We start from the raw sequence: 20,919 nt of genomic DNA on the forward strand, positions 1-20,919 counted from the left end.
CCAGCCTTTGCAGGAAGGAATTGTCTTTCTGCTCTGCATACGAAGACAATACCCAGAAACCTCCTCCACCAACTGTGCAAAGAGATGCAGGCTGCTGTTGGAGGGAGCTGTGGGTGTGCATGAATGAATGAATGAATGAACCATTCGTTAGCTTTGGCATGAGAACCTCCATGATTTTTAGACTACCAATTAGTGGTTGTAAGCACATTTGCAATGGTAGGTGTTCACTTGCATGACTGCAAAGAGAGACAAGGAAGGAAAGGTAGCCGGAGCAAGGGACCACCTCTCCCAGCACAGCCCAGGCTGCAATCACGATGAAGCGTGGATGTACCCCACACCATGACAAACTTGTTGTGTCAGGACATGAGCGGTCTTGTTGCATTTTTTTTCTGGAGCACTAGGCAGAACCAGGAGCATTTGCTCAGCTTGTCCAGCAGATTTCACAGCCCAGGTGGAGCTCTAAGCTGTAACAGCTACCACTTCAGCTAGCTTGGCTGAGAAAAAGCAGTGTGAACCGTAGCCACTGCAGTGTGGAGCAGTCCTAGCACACAGCATCTCCTCCCATCATTTGGGCTCACTCTTTCCCCTACTCCTCGCCATCCACTCTTTCTTTCAGAGCCCAACTCCGCCTTTCTCTTGGAGGCTGTAAATGATGAAGGTCTGAATGTGCCTGGAAAGGGGTGTGTGACGGAGTGGGAGACACCTTCTTCCAGCCTCATATCCCTCCTAACCAGTCCCTTTTCAAGCAGATGAAAGCCGCTCTCAGATGCAGGCGGGTTAATGCTGCATCTCTGCCTCACCTCTTCTGTCCCAGTGCCATTAAGGCTGGGTGATACAAAGGGTTCATTTGCATGGACTAATGAGCGGCACCACAAACACTGACAAACTCTCGTTTTCCTCAGCTCCCCTCAAATGTCACAGAAATCCCTCGGCTGAAGCAGCCTTTCCGAGGTCTCCGAAGGAGGCACTGGGAGAGAGGAACACGCGCTGCAAGCTGCAGAGAGAGGTGGGCTGGGAGGAGCTGGGGACGTGCCTGGCTCTACAGAGAGTGGATCCCCATTAGCAGAGTTAATGTCTTGGTGCTCCAGAGGAGTTGTGTACCATATTCAGCGAACGAGCTGGGAAGTAGGTCAGCAACATGACTGAGGGAAATGGGGAGCTTTAGGGAGAACTTCATGGCTGACAGCTAATTAAAATCTGAGTTCCGCTGCTTACTATTGCAATGATTAAATTTCAGTGTGCAGGGTGAAAAGCAACAGCAGGGATTGTGTTTGCTGCAACCATGCCAATTTTTTCTGCTCACACTATCCGTTTGCCATGCCAGCTTGTGCAGCGCCTTGCGTCCTGCAGCCACTGCCAAACCAAACGCCACTGACACACGTCCACTGCTCTGCTCGGGTCCTGGTCATAGCACGGCACTGTGCATGCTGTGCACATTCAGTTGTCCTCATTTTATACCAATGGCACTGCTGGGAGAATTGAGTCCCATCAAAGTACCACACATGGCCAGATGCAACCTTATCCCTCCTCTGAGGAGTTTTAAATGAAAAGAGGTGAGACAGACAATCAGAGTTAGCTACTGGACTTAAACCCATGTTTTTTCCGAAACCAAATTCTTATTTGGAAATACCTTTCATCTCATGTGTAGGCAATTAGCAAGTGAGACCAAATCTAAATAATATCAGTAACAGCTGCAACACTAATAACAAGTAGCTGGTTTGTTGGTTGGTCAGCTCATTACAACATTCTCTACAAAAGAGTTTTGTGACATTGTCTATGTCTTACACCTCATCTTGAACAGAGAAATTCAGTTTTCCATCTCTGCTGAAGGCCACGGTAATGCAAAAATCTTTTTAAAAAAAGGAAAGAAAGGAAGAAAAGCACAAATGAAATCCAAAGGTAAAATTCTGACTTGCTGTCTTGCCAGTGGTGACAACAATTACAGGCACAGCCAACAAGGTAAGAGGGAGAAGGTGTAAGAGGGTGCAGGAGCTGGAATAACGGCTCTGCTTCTGCGCGGTTCTTGTTGCGCCTGAGGATGGGGGTGTAGAGGGCTACTCAAGGTCGCTGGGTACTTGCAACTACCAGCGTGTAAGCTGTTAGCTTTGGTCCTACTTTAAGTTCCCAAAGCCCCAGAGTTTTGCCTGGAGGGGGGGGACAATGGGTTCATCTGCTCCTTGCTGGAGCCAGCACAGGGTGGAGGAGTCGTTCGGGCGTGGTGAAAGGGGAATTGCCCCCGGGAAGGACACTCGGGCAGCCCGAGGTGCAGCGAGTCCTTCTGTGCCGGGCTGCTGGCTCCCCCCAGGACCGCCCCGGCTCCCGTGACCCTCCCGTGGGGACAGGAGGCTCTGTGGGTTCGGGGGGTGACCAGGACAGAGCCAGATGGGGGGGCAGGTCCCAGGAGGGCCCTAGATGACCCCTTTGCCCGACCCCCCACCCCCCGGCCCCCGCTGTCCTCCGCAAACACCGCAACGCTGGTGATGGGAGGGGACCCCACCTGCGCCCAGGGCCCCCCCCGGGATGCTCCCGGCCGGGTTTGCCGTGGCAGGCTGCAGGGCGACCGGGGGGGCATGCGGCGGGCAGGGCTGGGGGCAGGGAGAGGATGGATTGGGGACTGTCCCGGGCAAAGGCAGGGCTCGGCCGGGGGCTGCCCCCGGCGGGGCGGGCAGGGCTGCCGGGGGTGGGTCCGCAACCAGCCCTGCCTTTCAAAGTCCCTCGCTCCGAGGAGGAAATCGGGAAATATTTCCAGCAGCAGCAGCAGGAGGAGGAGGAGGAGGAGGGCTGAAGCTGCCACCGCGGAGGAGGGACGGCGGGTTTCTCCCGGGATGCGGAGGGAGGGCAGGCTGCCTGCGGGGCGGGCCGGCTGAGCGCATCCCCGGGGCGCTGCGTGGAAGTGGAAGTGTGAGTGTGAGTGCGTGTGAGTGAGTGTGCGCGTATGTGTGTGCTCCCTCCCTCCATCCCTCCCTTCCTCCCTCCCTTCTCCCCCCTCCCTCCCGCCCGCCGCCGCCGCCGCGCCGCAGCCGCGCACCGGGGCTCCGCCGCCCGCCCCGCCGCGATGCCCCGCCGCTGCTGAGCCGGCCCCGGCGGCGCCCGCTCCTGCCCCCCCCCCCCCCCCGCCAGGTAGGACCGACAGCCACCGGCCCCCACCCCTGCCCGGCGCGGCGAGTCGTGTGTCCGTCCGTCCCCACCCCGACCGCGGGGGGGGGGGGGGGGGGGTCTGCGCTGGGGTCCCCAGAGCCGGGGGAGGATGGGGGAGGCGGGATGGGGGGCCCGGAGCCGTGCGGGAGCCGATGGGGCGGTGGGGGTAGGATGCTCTTCCCCCCCCCCCACAACCCCCCCACGCCGCGGTAATGCTTTTTTGCAACCCAGCCGCGGCACCTTTAGGCAGGCGATGGGGCTCGCCCCCCTCCCCCGCCGGCCAGTCGCGACATGTCGCGACGGGAGGCGCGGCTGCGGCGACGGGGGGTGGGGTGGGGGGATTGCCTCTCCCCCACCCCGAGGTTCGGGCATTGCCGAGCAGGTGGGGCCGGAGAAAACCGCTTCTCCCCCCCCCCCCCCGGGGGTTACGGGCATCTTCCCCCGTGCGCGGCGGCGGGGGTGCGGTGCCTCCGCCCGGCGGGGGTGGCCGTGCCTCCGGGCAGGGCTGCTTTTCCTCCAGCCCCGGGGATTTGTGCCTTGAAACGGTTCCCGAGGTGAGTGGTCAGAGGCACCTGCAGCCGCGACGAAATTCCCGTTTTTGCCTCGATCGGCGTGTGTTATTAAGGGCTGGCATTAAGCAGCGCTCATCACGTAGGCTTTGTCTAGGTGGAAGCATGGCTGGGGCTTTTCCGTCATCTCGAGTTTAATTCTTTAATCGTAGCCTTGTTGCTTCCCTTCCCACCAAGCCGTGCTAAGCAACCCCGGGCTCAGCTCTGTCTCCAGGGCGAAAGCAAACTGCCGAAACGTTGTAGAAATGCAGCAAGCGCTAGGGAGAACTGGAGTCTAAAAATGAAAGCTGTAGTAAAACCACAAGGTCACAGGCGTGTGGGTGCGAGTGTTTGATTTCAGGGTTCCTCTTTGCTTGTGCTTCGCAGGAAGCTGTTCCTCCAGTCCCAGATGTTGGAAATCCACGAGTCAGGCAATGGAAATGGGGCCCGAGAGAGGCTGGGGTTCTCTGTGTGCTCTCCTGACACCTGCCTAGGCATTCATGTGCTTTTTCTCACCACCACAAAGAGAAGAGGTGTGCTTTTATTTAGAAAAGGGAAGCTGGGACACTTGCATGTTGATGGGGTGAAGGCGGCAGGGAAAAAAAGAGCTGTGCTGTATGGCTTTGGCTGGGGCAGCGGACATCGCCAAAGAAAGGCATTTGCGTTCCCTTGGGTGCATCTGATAAATGTTTCTTTTTCCCCTTTTCCTTCCGATTGGTTTTTCAGTAGCAGCTTTGCCCCTTTTCCAGCAGAGGCATTTAGCCCAAATAGGGAAATAATCTAGCATTCCTAGAGCCATAACCTACCAGCCAAGCCATGAACCCCCACCACCGTCTCCCCAGGGAATTGGATGCATTGCCTGACTCCTCTCATACCCCACCAGCACCATTTCTCTGGAGGCATAAACAACTCCTAAGCCAGTGCTGGGGAGCTGTGTCGCTCAAAAATTCCTCTGTATCGGGGTTTGTGTTCAAGACGTTTGGGGAGATTGGATGTCCTCTTTACGCCTAGCATCCCTGAATGCCAACACCAAGTAGCACAGTTTTAAGCTGATGAAACTTTGCTTGCTTCTCTCTCCCCATCACTTTCACTAAGCTTTTTGCGATCTTTTGTCTGTGAATTGCTCCTGAGGCTTAAATATTCACTGTCCTGCAGCTGCCTAGGCTGCACCTAGTTTGCTCTTCTTGCACTGCTGTACACGGCACGGCATGAATTTGTCTCATGTCCTTGCTCTTGGGAGTCTCCACAGCACCTTGCATGATGCCATATAGGCACAGCCATTTCTCTGCCTTGTTTGGGCCTTTGGTAGGGTCCTGATCTGCTCAGGGCTGTCAGGCTTGCAGTTTTCTGGCAGTGCATCTAGAACAGAATTTAGTTTTCTGCTGTGTTTTTTGGGGGGGATACAGTCCTGCTGGCTTACCAGGGAAAATCCACCGATCTTCAGCATCCTAATGAAGCTCAGATAGTATAAAAAAGCCCAGTGTCCCCCAAGGCACGAGCATCACTGGACAACCAGCCAACAGGTTGGTCATAGACAACACAAATGGCTTGTGATGCTGGCTCTCCTTGCGACTGGTACAGTGAAGAACCTGGAGCTCTGTTCAAGCTCAGGGTGCCGTGATCTGCATGTGCTCCCAGTTCATGGACATCGGTGCCCACAGCTGTGTAAATCCTGGCTGCACTGAGGTCTGTTGCAGGGTGCTCAGGGTCCTGAGGGTGCTGTGCCGTCGGGACTCTGGCATCCAATATGGGCTGAGCTCACTGACCGGTCTTTCCCTTGCTGAGGGCGCGAGTGGTATCTCTCCAGCTATTTTCAGGAAGCTTGTAGGAACTTGGCTTTCTGTGCTATCTCTATCCCTCTGGTGATTTTAGCTGAAATGGGGGGGGGGGCGCAATGTGAACAGACAGACAGACATGGAAACTGTGATTTCATATGCCTGGCTTCCTAAGGAAACCTGGCTACAAATAGAAGTGAGATTTGCTGCTGCAAAGAGCTCCTGGGAAGACAGAGAAGGCGGGGGAGACTGGGGAGGAGGGAGGGGTGGTTAACCTCGCTTTTGAGATAAGCAGCCAAGGCCGGGCACACACCTGGGCTCAGACTCCCTTTCCTGAGATCTGGTGGTCTAAAAACTGGGCATCTGCTCGGCACTAGCGTTCAGCTCCCTCTAGAGTCAGCGGTGTGAGAGCTGTACCTCCGGACAGTAACTCCTCTGGGAGATGCTACCACCCTTTGCCGGTCAGGGCTAGGCACCTAGCTGATGGATGCAGCGTGCCAGGATGGGCCACTGGCCCGAAGGAACCTGCCCAGCTCCTATCTAGGACTGTGTTCAAATCACCTGGCTTCCACAACCTGCATTTGCCTCAGCCTTTCCCCACACACATTCCCAGGGACATCTCCCACCTCTTAGTCCCTGGATGGACACCGGGAGCTGGGCCTGGGGATTTGTCTCTGCTCCCTTGAAGCTTTCTGCTCCTTGACCCCAGGAGAGCATCGCACTGCGCAGGGGACCCACACGCAGCTAGAAACCCAGTGCAAAAATGGGCCAGGAGGGAAGAGCAGACACAGGCAGACAAAGAGGAAAGCAACAAGCCTGCTAATTCCTCTCTCCTGGCCCCTGCGGGGCATCTCTGGGCAGACACTTCCTCCCCAGGCTACCCAGGAGCCTCAGGCTTATTAGCAGTATTTATTCTCCCAGCACTCACGGGAGGTGCTCTTCCCATTTTACAGAGGGACACACAGAGCACATGGAGGTGAAGGGCTGCCCTCAGATCACAGGAGTCTGTCGGCAAGGCAGCTTCAAAGCCGGCTCATGGAGACTGGGCAGAGAGCCCCAGGCTTAAATCGGCGAGGGAGATCCACAGGCAGAGGAAGGCATTGACAGCCCAGGAGGAATAATGGGGAAGAGCCTGATGCTGCTTGATAAAGAAGAGACCAAAAGCAGGAGGTAGGGATAGAGAAACGGTCTGGAGACAGCAGCGAGTAGGAGGGCAGATGTAAAAAAAAAAAAATAAAATTAAAAAAAATACAACCCCAAAAGAAATATAGTATTTCTCCCTTGCTTCTCATTTCCTGGCATTTTCCTCACTGTGATCTTGAATCGTGGGGGAAAGGGATGACTTGCCACTTAGTCTCCATGCGTTAGAACGCAAGGCTGGAATCTCCCTGACAAACACTTCCAAGCTCCATCTCTACAAGCTGCCCCCAAATTCATCCAATCTGGCTGAAATTTTATATCGGGGGTGTTTTATTTTCTCTGTTTATCTGTTTATTTTGGAAAGTTGCTGGGGAGATTGTGGGAGGAGATTGGATGCTTCATTGAAGAGATAGGATACTTGGACAAATCAGTTGCAGACTGATAATTGTTCTAACTTTTTAATGTCCTTTACAGAAAACAGGGTGGCCTGATGTGTATTTTACTTGATTGGCTTCATGGAGGGCTTGTGCCTCTGACTATATTTGGAAAGGTTTTGATGGTTTTTTGTACTGATGCAATCAGGGTGCTGATGGCCTGGAAATCATTTTCCTGATGTGGAGATCTCGAGGTCACGGGCAGGGGATGCCAACAGGCTATGCCTCTTTTGGAGTGGCAGAGCTGGGTGGAAGGGAGAAGGAGCCGGGCAGAGCCAGAGGAGGGCTGTGAGCCAAGGGTTTTCCAAGCTGTGTTTAAAGTGCTGTCACGCTGTGCAGCCCTGAGTGGCAACACGGTATTTGGACGTAGTGGCTTCCCTCCACAGGTCTGGATGTACAGCCAGCGTGGCAGTTAGGGTCCTTCTGCTTTGATGGGTAAAAATCACAGCTGGCAGGAGCTACTTTTTACCAAAGCTGTGCCACGGGTCAACGTCAAGATCAGAAGCGAAGCCAGCGGCGCCTGTGGCTGCCTAGACAAATCTCCAACCACCCTGTACCTTGCAGGGCTGTGGCATCTGTTTTGTGTCCCTCAGCTGTAGGAAGCTGGACCTAGGCTCTTGGCTGATTTACTGATTGATGGTCAGAGACCAGACAATTTGGGCTTTTTTTTTTTTTTTTTCCCCCCCTACAGTCATGTCTTTTCCCACTACAGGCTTTGCTCAAGCTGCCCTGCTGTGAAGCAGATTGCTGCTTTCAATGAGGCACAGGTGTAGAGGTTTCAGCCTGGCCAGGAAGGGTCAGCAGGAGAGAAGAGGTTTGCTAGCCCTCCGGAGCTGGGGCAGTGGGTATGAGGAGTCCCACCCGGGGAGGCGAGGTGCGCAGCGCTTTCCCCCCGGGGAGGCTGGTTATTGCTTGCAGTAGCCTCTGAACTGCTGCTCTTCTGCAAGAGAAACTGGGAGAGGGGCGCTGTGACTTGCGAGACTTCAGGTCTGACCTTGGGGTAGGAGCATAAGGCACGCAACTTGAAACAGCCTTTTTTTCTGAGGAAGGTCAGGGGGATACACTCACTGGCTAGGAGAGCGTGTCCTCTCACTTGGGGCCTTTTTGGGGGTTGCTGTCTTTTCTCCAGGGATGCTGGCAGGGGAGCGAGTAGCTGGCTTGCTTTGAGGCTCTGTTTCTCTAGCTTGCACGCTCACTGTGCCTTGCAGTAGCTCGTAGCTGCTGCTTTGTCAAAGTTTTTGGCCCCTCTGGCTGAAGAGAGACCATCTTTCTCCTGCTGCTGACATCAGGAATTGGATGTTTGAGGGTTTAGAGCTGCCTTCCCTGTCCCCCTGCAGCACTGCACTCCCACTAGGCAAAAGCTCCTCTCTGTCTAGCTCTGACCACGGGATGGGGAAGGGGTGGCTGGGAATCCCCATGGTGTTGCAACATGCTCCTGGTTGTGCCCCCACCACATGCTGAAGAGCAGCTGCTCTGGTGTGAAGAGCAACTTTGTACTGCCACCCACCCAGGACCGGTCGCCCTGTGTGGAAACGGCGCTGCTCCCACCTCTGGCACACCAGTGACACGGTGTGGGGACCCCCTCTCCCATACAAGCTGGCAATAAATTCACAGTAATGATGTTTATTACAAGGCTGATGTCGCAGGGGGGTAGGCACTGTCAGATAGTGTCGGTGGTGGCTGTAACGGTGTGAACGTTGCTGTGTTACAGCTGGTCTGTGCAGATTTTCTGTCAAATGCTGGGGAAAAAAATTCCCCGTGGAAAGTGTCCCTCTCTCTTTGCGTGGCCACTCATTCCTTGTGAGCCCAGGCCATTTCCTTCCTTGCCCAATCCTTTTGCAATGAAAATGCCTGGGCTAGTGGTGTTTTTTTCAGTACTCTGAAAAAAAAAAAAAAAAAAGGTGCTACCAGCTCGTTGCAGATGGTCATAAACCTGCGTGTGATACAAAGGTATAGGAAAATAACAGGAAGGGTCTTAGAGTGGATATTTCAAGGGCGAAGTGCCCAAATGGAGATGGGACTTTGGGGAGGCTGCTGCAAAGGAAAAGCTGTGCTTTGTTGAAACGCAGAGCAGCTTTCGGGCTCGCTTTGCATGCAGCAACCAGCCAGCCTGAAGGAGCGTTGCTGCCAGGGAAAGGTCAGAGCAGAGTCTAAAAGGCTGCGTTCTCCCCATCTGGCAGCTCCTGAGCTGGGGGGCTGGAGCACGAGCTGGCAGCAGGAGCTCTCTCTGACCAGTTTGTAAAACCTAGAGCTCCTGTGTCCAGCGGGGAGGCAAACATCTCTGCAACCCTCCTAGCCCCACTGTGGGCAACAACTGCCCTCCTGGTGTTTCACAACACCAAGGGTTGGAATAAAGGCTGGACCAACGTCCCTTGGCCAGAAGCTGCATCTAAACTGCGCTTGCCTCGAAGGGACCACGCAGCCTCGTGCAGGCTTTCCTCCGTGACTGTGCAAAACCAACTGCTAGCACCCTGGGGGAGCTTGTCCGCAAAGGCGAGGGGCACAGCCGGGAATTCGGGTGATGACTCCTGGCTCTCCGGATGGGGAGCTCCAGCTCTACCTGAAAGCTCTCTGGCAGCCGGTTCCTGGGAGCTGAATCAGCTACCGCATTTGCTTTTATTGTTGATGGCCGGGATGGGAAATGCAATTGAGGCACCTTAATGAAAAGCTAACAAAGTTGGGTTTGGAGGGAAGGTTGGCATTCTGGTAGCCTTGCTTCTTGTTAGAGAATAATATGAATGATTTGTCTGGGAATATTCCTACCTCTGCGCCTACGGCACTGTGCTGACCACGGGCCGAGACCCTATGCAAATGCGGAGTAAGAGTGTCTCTGGGGACCAAGCTGTTTATTTTGGATTGTACAAATAAAGAAATGCTGCTAATTTTATAGCAGCGGCTTCTCAGAGATACTGTGTCAGGCTCTGATGGTGTGTGTGTGTGTGTGTAACCAGCATGTTGTGGCCAAGCATTTTCTAGCCCTCCATAATTCCTGAGTCTGGTGTTAATAACACTCATTGTGAGTTGGTTCAAGTGGGAAAGCTGGTGAGGGTACGTGAATCTTGCTCGATGACCGCACCACAAAATGCAGGAGAAAGTCCAACATAGAATTGGGGGATGCTACTGCTGCTCAAAGCGGGGTCCTGGCACATTGCCAAGGCCGGTGGGTTTTTATCCCAAAGTTCCAGCCTTTCCCCAGAAGTTTCTTATCTCCTGCCATCTGAGGGAAAAATGTTGTTTGTACATGGAGAGCTGGATGGGAAGGCCAGAAAGACGGATTGCTCAGATGCAAACCTCTAGGCCTTTTTTCCTACTGTTTAGCATAATATGGGACTTGATTTTTAAAAAAAACCAACAAACCAAAACCAACTTATATTGGAATGTTTGAAAGGGAAGAACATGGCAAATGAAGTCCAAGTGACTTATTAATCTGATTTAGTGTGTGTCTTTTTTTCTGGCAGAGGCTTCCAGTCTTCGAATCCTTTTAAGACTGTAGAGTTTGTCCAAAGTGTGATGGGACTCTCCCATTCTTTATGACCTAAATCAGTGACCCAAAGCATAATATTTTCTCTAGAACCATCTGTTTCCTCTTCTTGCCAAGGGGATTTCACAATGCCTGGTTGCTCTGAATAATTGTACATGTGCAAGGATATGACTTGCCACAGGGAGAAAATAACTGAACAAGGGCAGGTGGATGCTCTTGAGTTTTCTGTTGAAACTACTGCCCTTTAGAAAGAGAGGGTGAAAAACCGTGCAGCTGAGTAATATTTTATGCCCTGACCAAAATTTTTTTTAAGCCTACGTATTTAAAAAAAACCCCAAAACTACACTTAGGAGCTATCTGGGATAAACAGAGTTGATACCAAGTCAGTCTGTGTTTTGACAGCCCCTTTATCAAATATCTCCGAGACTTGGTTTGGAGCAGTGTGAAACACAGGGGTACAGATGTTGGGTGACTAATTCATGCTTTGGCTAAACTTCAATGACCATGAACACACATCTGTTTCAACTTAGCTGTCCGCCAAATGGCCTGCAACAAGGTACTCTACAAATACCATGTTTTCAATTTTTTACTTCAGGTTTGTAAGCGGTGGCTACAGCCAGCGTTCGGGGAAGCAGAAGGTACCCAGGGACTGTGATCAGGGGAGCAATGTTCAGGGCTTCTGACTCCAGCAGTAAGAGTTTTTTGTAGCATTAGCAGGATTTCCAATGCAAACAAGTCCTTTGTTTTAAATCTGTCTTCATACAGGAGACTTGCTTTTTCTTGTTCATCTTGTCTGTTCTTATCACCCAGCTCTCCGACTTGCTCACTTCCTGCCCTGTGTATCTTTTTTTTTTTTCTTAACTAGAAAATTGGGGGGGGGGGGGGGGGGGGAGGAGGCAGACCAACAGCTCCTGGTGAGGAAATGCCATTTATATAAAACTGTCTTGACAAATTCTCAGTATTATTCTTTCAGCCCAATAATCCTACTACAGCATCCTTAAATAAAAGCAAATGGAGGAGAGGGCTTTGATCCATCATTACAATGTCTTTTTGCGGAACAGATCCCATAATGTGGGTGCAGGATGGTACCCATTGCTTCCTCCAGCTGGTTCTTCGCTTGCGCACAGCCCTGTCCCTGCATGATATGCCCCTGCCCTAATGAGGAGAGGTCATTTCTGTGTCGTGGGGGATAAGGACATGGGTGGTGGTGACCAGGTGCTTTTCCTCAAGGAGGTGTTGGCATGTCCCCGTTTTGGAGGGTCCAGGAACACCTGCCTGGCCCGAGTTTTGCAGTCAGCAATGCAGCATGTGGAGCCTGCTGCGTGGCTGGAGAGTCAGCCTGGTTCCCAGCGGTGCTGTGAAACAAGCCCTCTTTCAGGAGGAAGAGGGAAAGTGTGCTTAGCCATCCTGCGTGGGTCACGCCATGGCTGGCCCCAGGTGGCAGCTGGGATGCTGTCACTGGACGCAGCCTTTAGCACGGACGGGTTGGTCAGTGTGTCCCCACACGTGCAGCCGTGCAGTTGTCAGACCTGGCAAAGTGTTCGCTGGAGACCAGGCAGATGGCAAATGGTAGGGTGAGACCTGCCAGGCGTTGGGGAGGCTGGACTTTGGGAGGCGCTGACTGGATCTCCTTCTTGTGTCCCATCTCTGATACGGGCCTGGGAATGCCATCCTTCTCTTGCAAGTCAAAACCTTTTGTGGCTGGACCCATTGGGGTTTTTTTCTTTCTGGAGTGTTGTTTTCTTATGAACAAAACCAGTTCAGCCTTTTGTATTCTCCAGTGCAGTAAAGGTATTGACGTACTCATTTTCCTCTCTTCATAGAAACATTTTTAAGTACCGTGTGATTAAATTAACTTGGAATGGAGAAGCATAGTATGGCAAAGGCTCTCCTTGAGGAGAAAATATAGCTTTAATAACTAGGAATCTGGCTTTTATTGGCTAGTAAAATTGAGAATGTAACACTGAGCATGCTCAGGTTTTTGCACTAAGCATCTCTATGTACTTAAAGGCATCTGTTCTGTCGGTTTATGCACTGTTAACTAACTGAAAACCTCTTTAACAGCTCCTCTACACTGCTGGAAAATACTGAGGCAGGATAAGGGCAAGTACTGCTGTCATGCCTGATGACTGATGTTGTAAATGGAGTGAGAAAGGCCCTTGAAGGGGAAGCCGTCAAAGCTGACCTAGTGGGAAAAGAGCGCAGGGACAGGTTTCCTCTCGAAGCATGCCAAGAGAGCCAGGCTTGGATGCATATGGGGCGCTTTCCAGTTCTGGGAAGGTGCAAAGGGATGCACTGTGGAAGGAATGGCTCCAAAATCATTAATTAAAGACTGCCCTTCTGGTGCACCTTATGACCAAGTTACTGTTAAGAATAAGGCTTTGCCAGGGCTTGAGCTCACTTCATGCAGATTTCTGATGTGGAGTAGACGCTTGGGAGGACTGTGAGCAAGAAAAGGTTGTGAAATATGTAGTTTACAGTGATTAAAACCAGCAACTATAAAAATATTTTCTAAAAATAATAGGGGAATAGCAGATTTCCCTGTCCTCTCCTGCTCTTACCCTGTGAGTGAGTGAGTGTACTGTAATTTTGAAATGGGAAACACTTCTGCCAGCTGAGAAGTAGATTGATGGACTTAAATTAGATGAGAAACAAGAAAATGCAATTGAACAAATAGGCTTTCAGCGAACAGAAAGTGGCATTAAACACCATAGTAGCTAAAGGGGGGTAGGTGCTAGCCCACTGCTAGCCCACATGAATCTGTCCCTGTTCAGATAACTCAACTAGATGATTTGTACATGGAAAACTGCAGTAATCATAACACAAATGGTCTTATTAGGCAGGTGTTCTTAAGTAATGGAGTAACTTGATTACATGTTTGGGAAAGATGGGAAATAAACAGGGTGTAGAGGAAAATCTGTTATCTCTGGTCAGCCTCACTTAATGCATCTTTCCTTTTGTCTCTGCAGGCTGAGGACGTTTGGGACCTGTTCGGTGGAAGCGGCCATGTCGCAAGCAACTCACCCACCCACCTTCCCAGTGAGCTTCCAACTTCTGAGCATTTTGCTGATGTTGCTCTTCCATGCAGATGGCATACATGGGGAGAGCCCCAGTGAACTGCCTGTGAATGACACCGAGGAGTGCACTGGCTCATATATCTGCAAAAAGGGTGTGATTTTACCAATATGGGAACCCCAAGACCCCTCATTCGGTGACAAAATTGCTCGGGCAACAGTGTATTTTGTAGCGATGGTGTACATGTTCCTGGGAGTATCTATCATAGCTGACCGCTTCATGTCCTCCATTGAAGTCATTACATCCCAAGAGCGGGAAATAACCATCAAGAAGCCCAACGGCGAGACCAGCAAAACCACGGTGAGGATCTGGAATGAGACCGTTTCCAACCTCACACTGATGGCCTTGGGCTCGTCTGCCCCCGAGATCCTCCTGTCTGTTATTGAAGTGTGTGGCCATGGCTTCACGGCAGGGGACTTGGGGCCAAGCACAATTGTGGGGAGTGCTGCATTTAACATGTTTGTCATCATTGCGATCTGTGTTTACGTTGTTCCAGACGGAGAGATAAGGAAGATCAAGCACTTGAGAGTGTTTTTTGTTACAGCGGCATGGAGCATCTTTGCTTACACTTGGCTTTACATTATTTTATCTGTGTCTTCTCCTGGCATTGTGGAGGTTTGGGAAGGCTTGCTCACCTTCTTCTTCTTCCCCATCTGTGTGGTGTTTGCCTGGATAGCTGACAGGAGGCTTTTATTTTACAAGTACGTCTACAAGAAATACCGAGCTGGCAAGCAGAGAGGCATGATCATTGAGCATGAGGGTGACCGGCCCTCCTCCAAAGCTGATATTGAGATGGACGGAAAGGTTGCTAATTCTCATGTGGAGAACTTTTTGGATGGGACACTGGTGTTGGAGGTGGATGAGAAAGACCAGGATGATGAGGAAGCCAGGAGGGAAATGGCTCGGATTCTGAAGGAGCTGAAACAAAAGCACCCCGACAAGGAAATTGAACAGCTTATAGAGCTGGCCAACTACCAGGTCCTGAGCCAGCAGCAGAAGAGCAGGGCCTTTTACCGCATTCAGGCCACTCGGCTCATGACAGGAGCTGGCAACATCTTGAAGAGACATGCTGCAGACCAGGCCCGTAAAGCTGTCAGCATGCATGAGGTCAACAGTGAGGTGGCAGAAAATGATCCCATCAGCAAACTCTACTTTGAGCAGGGTACCTACCAGTGTCTGGAGAACTGTGGCACTGTCGCCCTGACCATCATTCGCCGGGGAGGCGACTTGACCAACACGGTGTACGTTGACTTCCGGACAGAGGATGGGACGGCCAATGCCGGCTCTGACTATGAGTTCACTGAAGGGACAGTGGTCTTCAAGCCTGGAGAGACCCAGAAGGAAATCCGTGTTGGCATAATTGATGATGACATATTTGAGGAGGATGAGAACTTCCTGGTCCATCTCAGCAACATCCGCGTGAGCACTGAGGCCTCAGATGAGGGCATTCTTGAGGCCAGTCGTGTCTCAACACTTGCCTGCCTGGGATCACCATCTACTGCCACCGTCACCATCTTTGACGATGACCACGCTGGCATCTTCACCTTTGAGGAGCCAGTAACACATGTCAGTGAAAGTGTGGGGACCATGGAAGTGAAAGTGTTGCGAACCTCTGGTGCGCGAGGAAATGTTATTGTGCCCTACAAAACCATTGAAGGCTCAGCCAAAGGTGGAGGAGAGGACTTTGAAGACACCTGCGGGGAGCTGGAGTTCCAGAACGATGAGATAGTGTAAGTGAAGGTTTTATTTGTTACTTACAGTCTCTGGTTCTCCTGAAATTAAATGCACGTGGCTCCCAGAGCTGCACCGGAGGTGTTTGGGTGCCAGTGCATCGCCATAAGCCATGAATGGCCTTACGTGCTTTGGGGAGCCTGAAATGCTGTGTTCCTGCCTTGCTAACAGACCAGAGGGTGATGCCTGCTCCGGGGCACTCTACCCTTCCAGCAGCAGGGTAGTGGGACTGGTTTGTGAGCCCAGCCTCCTGCGCCCTACCCATGCACTGAGCAGATCTCTATAGCCTCGGTACTACAGCGGAGCAGAGAACAAAACCGAGCTGGCTGTTACCGCCCAGTCACAAGGACCTGTCATGCGAAGGGCCTAAACTGAGTGTATGAATTGTGGTACCTACTTCCCCTTGCCTGTTGAGGGTCAGGTCATCCAGGATTGGGCCACAGCCTGTTCCACTGATGCTCTGTTCAGGGCTTTGGTGAAGGTCACTTCACCTCCTCCTCTTCTAAAGGCTGCAGGCCTAGGTCATTGTCCAATGCATGGCCTGAAAAAGAACTGTCATGCAGAGAAGCCTCATGGTTAGGATGCAACTGCAGCCACATTTGGCCACTTGCAAATAAAAAAGAGGCTGAAAGCTGTTGGACGCTACTCCTGACTTGCTAGGTGGATGGTGCAAAAACTATTAGCGCCGTAGCCTTGTTTATTACATTATGAAGAATATAAATTAGCCCAGTAAATCATGGTTGAAAACATCTATCCTTGGGTAGGTCATGAAGACATTTCCTTGCCCAGTTGGGGCTCTGGGACGAGCAAGGGTTGGGAGTTGCGTTGTTCCGGCCTCAGGCTCTTGCTGCAGTGAAGTCTGTGTCTGTAGATCAGTCCTGGCCAACAACAGAACCTGTAGCACAAAACCACTGTGTAGAACCTGGAGCAGTCACTGATAAAGGGCACTGCTGTGTCAAGGGAGAGCTAAATGTTGGCTTGAGTGTTGCATACCGTACAAGTGGTCTCTTAGGAGCTGAGAAGGACCCACGATGAGTGCCGAGAGCGGGCCTTATTTTCTGTCTGTTACTTGTATCAGCTCTGTGTGCATAAGGAGAATGAGGCAAATAGGGGAATCATAAAAGTTCTTGAAGTAGGGCGAAAGAAAAAAGTGATTTGTAGTTCTCAGGCATATGAGACCAGTTGGGGTTTTGACTTCTCAGGAATAACTAAGCAAGAACTTCATAGCTCCAGCAGCCTGGAGGCCAGAACATGCATGTTGTTCACACAAGGGTTGAGAGCACGTGATATGCCATTGTTCATGGCTCCTGAATGATAACTGTAGCAGAGAGGAATGCAGTTATTCGATTTTTTTTATTATTATTATTTTTTCTCATTTGGGGGAGAAGCAGGGAGTTGTCTGCAGAGATGCAATGAACTAGGCTATAAGGATATCCCCCGAAGGCTCTTTACTTTTTAACCAGGTCACTCAGCACTAGCAAAACTGGGCTACTGGCAGGAAAACTTTGATGTTTGATCTCAGTTCCCCTGGGATGTGACATGTTTACATGGCAGGCCAAACACGTGGCCACAGGCTCTGTGCTCAGAGGGCCTTCAGCTTCCCCCTTGTCTTGGATCCGTCACTCTGGCCAGGATCTCTGTGCTGTCCTTCATCAAGGACAGGTAGCATCACCCACGTCTGCGCTGTGATGGTCTTGGTGCTCGGTCGGTCTGTGATGTGGGGTTTTGCAGCAGGACAGCAGTGCCTCCTCCCCGCTCTGCTGTGCCCACCGCCTTTCCTCCACCAAGCTGTTGACCGCTGACTTTTGCCAACAGCCCAGTAACCAAGAGGTGTGCTGGAAACGGGCTGACCGCATCCTGTCAGAGCTGCTGCCTGGCCTCCCCGGACCATGCTGGTGTGCTCTCCCCTGGCAGCAAGCATTCTCCTTCCTTCTCTTACTGGCTGTCAGCATGTGCACAGCAAGCAAGAAACGGGGGGAAAACAGATTTCTTCGAAATCCAACTGTGTTTTTTCTGTGCAGATGCCAGGACATTGCTATCATATCTCTATTGCCTTTAAACTATTTCTCCCTGGAATCACAAGGAGGGACTGTACATGGGAAGCACCACTTTAGGAGTTCACAGCCTGGTACAAATGAGGGCTTGGGGAGTGGGGTGGGAGGAGGTGGCAACTGCAGGGCCTTATGTTGACCAAGGGGCTTGCTCCATTCAGGTGGGAGAGGACATGCACGTACCTTATTTTTCTGGGAGAAGGGTGAAACTGATTGTAGAAATTGCAGTCTATTCACGTGTCTGAAAGGCAGTAGGTATTCATCTAAAACTTAGCTGCTACTGTCCACGTTCAGGTGTTGGATGGTATAATCTGACTTGCAGAAAATTTCCTGCAGGTCCATTTTTGCCTGGGCACAAGTTTAGGACCGCCCTATAGCACAAAGGCGGTGTGGTCCTGAAGCTGAGGTGCTGCTTACAGGCATCCTCCCTTGGAAGAATTTGCTCTCTTGGGAATAAAGAAGATGTGCTAGCACATTGTGTGGGTTATAGAGCTAAAGCCTATTTGCCATGTCACTGCTTGTTAGTGCTGTGCTTCAGCTAAATCACAGCTATGTAGAATGGTGCAATTCCCCAGCACGTTTGATTCAATAAAGTTCTAAAACTCCAGGTTTTCCCATGCTCTGGTGGCCAAGAGATGGCTTTGCTGCCCTTTCTAAGGGTCTTTAGTGCCTCTTCAGCTCTACCATTCTAGGCTGTATCAATTAGCTTGGTAAAACTGAGTAAGATGTGTTTTTCTGTGGCACTAACAACAAAGGTAGGGCAGTGCAGGGGGACACAAGGATGAAAGAAAACTGCATACAAGCCTCTATTATTAGAGGGCTGGCTTGCTGGTAAGTCCCAGTAAAATTAGAAAGCACTGGGAGGGCCCTGATCTTCTGGAGACCTTCCTCCAGTTCCCAAAAGGCCCAATTACGTAACATGTTGTTTGTTTGCAGCGTCCAGAGAGACTTTCCCATTTTGCAATCTGTTGATGTCCCCTTTCCCAGAGCACACAAAATATCTGTGTAACTGCTGAAGTCATGCCTCTCCTGTGCATTTAAACAAGGACCTCATTCTGATGCTACCAAAAAAGACGTATAATGGAGAAGAAGCTGGTCCTCCTGTGGAAAATTTTATCCCAGCACTGCCTGGTGGCCTCTTGGAGTGATGCTTTTCTGCTCCCTGCTCCTGAAGCACAGCTTCTGTGTTCAATGGGTGCATGCTGGCAAGTGAAAGAAACAGCATTTGAATGTGTTTTGCAAAGGGTTTAGCTGGGTTTGTATGATAGATTGGTCCAAGCTGTGTGGGAAAGCTAAAGATGCCTGACTTGGGTCTCAGCAAGGTCAGTCTCAGTGATACTGCACAGGTACCCGGGGCTCTGAGACACTGGTGTAGGAGAAGGTGCTATGATTTAAAGTGTAAGAGAGAGCCTTCCCTCTGCGACCATCCTCAACAAGGTGATTCCAGCCTTGTCTTGCATCTCCATTAATGATTAAAGCTTTCTCTCGATGAGAACATGAAGATGATGTGTAGTTGCAGGCTCTTCCTGCCCACCCATCTACCACAGCTATTGTGATCATAGAAGAGGTCACTGGTTCATGTAGCCAGTGTATTTTTATCTCCTGACTGAATGCCAAATAATTCAAAAGAAGTCCAGCCTCCTATCTTAGAGGAGGAAGCAATCCTTCCCCCAGCTGATGCGATCTCTTCTCCTTGCTGTCTTGAAACATCAGCAGGGGCACTGCTTCCAGATGTGACTGCAAAGCTATATGAAAACTGTGTGTTCGTTCATGTTCAAAAACTAGTAGTTTTTCTGGAGGTAACACTGCAACTAGAGATCTATTACAATCTGCATTTCAAATGTCTGCACCCACATCCCCCAAAAGAAAATTTTTTACTGCATTAATAAGTCAGTGAGGAAGATGGTACACACAATTATATGGATAACTGATTAAACTGGTACTTCACCTATGCCATTACACCTGTAAATGCATGGAGAATCTTATGTCAATAGATCTGGCTGTTCATATGTGTAGTTGAGCTGTTTTTATAAAAGGTGTCTACTGCAGGTTTAGGAAGTGGCACTCTTGGCCCATTGGATTTGACTTGTCCAAGCCAGCTTTGGCATTTCTCTGGAAGCATAAATCTAGGAGCCAAATGCTAACAGTGACACAAACATCAGCTAAATCCTCTGATTTTTTAGGGAAAGTGACCCTAGAGACCACATAACCTCCTTTCCAAGAGCCCTTTAAAACTGTCAATGTCAATAAATACAGATTGTGGCAGGGGGGAACAAAGTGGTACTGCTTTTTTAAGTTCCCCTTTTCTTTTCCAAAAGAAGTTGGGTAAGGTATTTCTAAAGAAACAGCAAAAATAAAATCCTGACTCAGCCCTGGGACCTCTCTAGCTCAGTTTTGCATCCATGGCCTGCAGCTTCAGGGAAGAAAATGAAACCTCCAGCGTGTTCAGCCTTGCAGTAGGACGCAGTCGAAGAGCAGAGTTATCTCATAGGGCAGAGATACCGCTGTAAACCAGGCTGAAGGTGAAGCAAACAAACATTCCCCTTTTCATGTTTCATCATTGAACACATTATCTCTCTCTTTGTCCGTCCCACTTGGTTTGTGTGTGTCAGGGTGCCTCTCCTCCCTCACGAGCCCTGGCTTGTGCAGGGTTAATGTCTGGAGGCACAGTGTGAGATATCAAAACAGACCAAACAAAGATTAAACTCTTATTCGGCCTGCTTCCAGCGCCCAGCTTGGGTTTTAGAGCATGTTTTCCCCTTGCCACTGGCAGTCTCGCCTGGCCCAGCAGGACCTGCCAGCAGTTCAAAATACGGCCACCAGGATCTGGGTCTTGAGTCCTTGGCCGGAGCACCCAGTGCCCTGGGTCCATCTCACGGGAGGTGGCCCTGGCCGTGGCCCACAGCAGGGATCTGAGTACATGTGTTGCAGCGGGCTGCGGCATGGCATGGGGGCCTCTTTCCCTTTCCAGGGGAGTTCTGGGGAGGAGAAGTTCCCTGGGCCTGAAAGGTGTCATTGCTTTGGGTCTTGAAAGCCAAAAGCTGGTCGTCCCCTCTTCAGGGAGGGAAGATATAGCTATAACAGGGTGAGCTGTCTTTTCTTTTTCTCCTCTTCATTCACACGATGTGTAGTCTTTCCTGAACGCTCCTAAAAAGTTAGCCTTAATATCTCCTAGCTATGTGCATCTCTTAAACTGCTGTGTTCGTCTCATTTGCACTGGACAACCCCTGTATCTCTGTTAGGGGGCAGCAAGGAAATAAGGCCATGTGGTGTTCACAGACCTTCCCCTTTCTCCTGTGCCCAAATGCCTACAGGTTCTTGCCTTTATCCTGTGCATACAGACTGGGCAGCATACAGATTGACACAGACATGGTGGGTACTGAAAAAATCATTCCCAAGTGCCACGTCAAGTCTCAAGCCGGCAAAGCATGTACTGGCAACTGTGTCTCTAAGTGTCCTATGGCCTGATCTGGTCCTCTCCTCCCCAGAGTAAGACCAGTGGGTGTGCTTCTGTGGCATGTCATCACGGTGGCGTGGGACTAGTCC

At 51.0% G+C, this 20,919-nt stretch overlaps 1 protein-coding gene across 3 annotated transcripts in view; it reads left to right on the forward strand.

Moving 5' to 3' along the window:
• Nucleotides 1–2,774: 2,774 nt before the first annotated feature.
• The window catches only part of SLC8A1 (solute carrier family 8 member A1), a 123,836-nt gene continuing 105,691 nt past the window's right edge, over nucleotides 2,775–20,919 (forward strand). For all 3 annotated transcript variants that reach the window (XM_049818235.1, XM_049818236.1, XM_049818237.1), the window contains exons 1-2: nucleotides 2,775–3,120; nucleotides 13,492–15,321. In XM_049818235.1, coding sequence (XP_049674192.1) covers nucleotides 13,523–15,321 — 1,799 coding nt within the window. In that variant the 5' untranslated portion in view covers nucleotides 2,775–3,120; nucleotides 13,492–13,522. The remainder of the gene's footprint in view (nucleotides 3,121–13,491; nucleotides 15,322–20,919) is intronic.

Source organism: Accipiter gentilis, chromosome 15 (assembly GCF_929443795.1).
Source record: "Accipiter gentilis chromosome 15, bAccGen1.1, whole genome shotgun sequence".
Taxonomy (NCBI): domain Eukaryota; kingdom Metazoa; phylum Chordata; class Aves; order Accipitriformes; family Accipitridae; genus Astur; species Astur gentilis.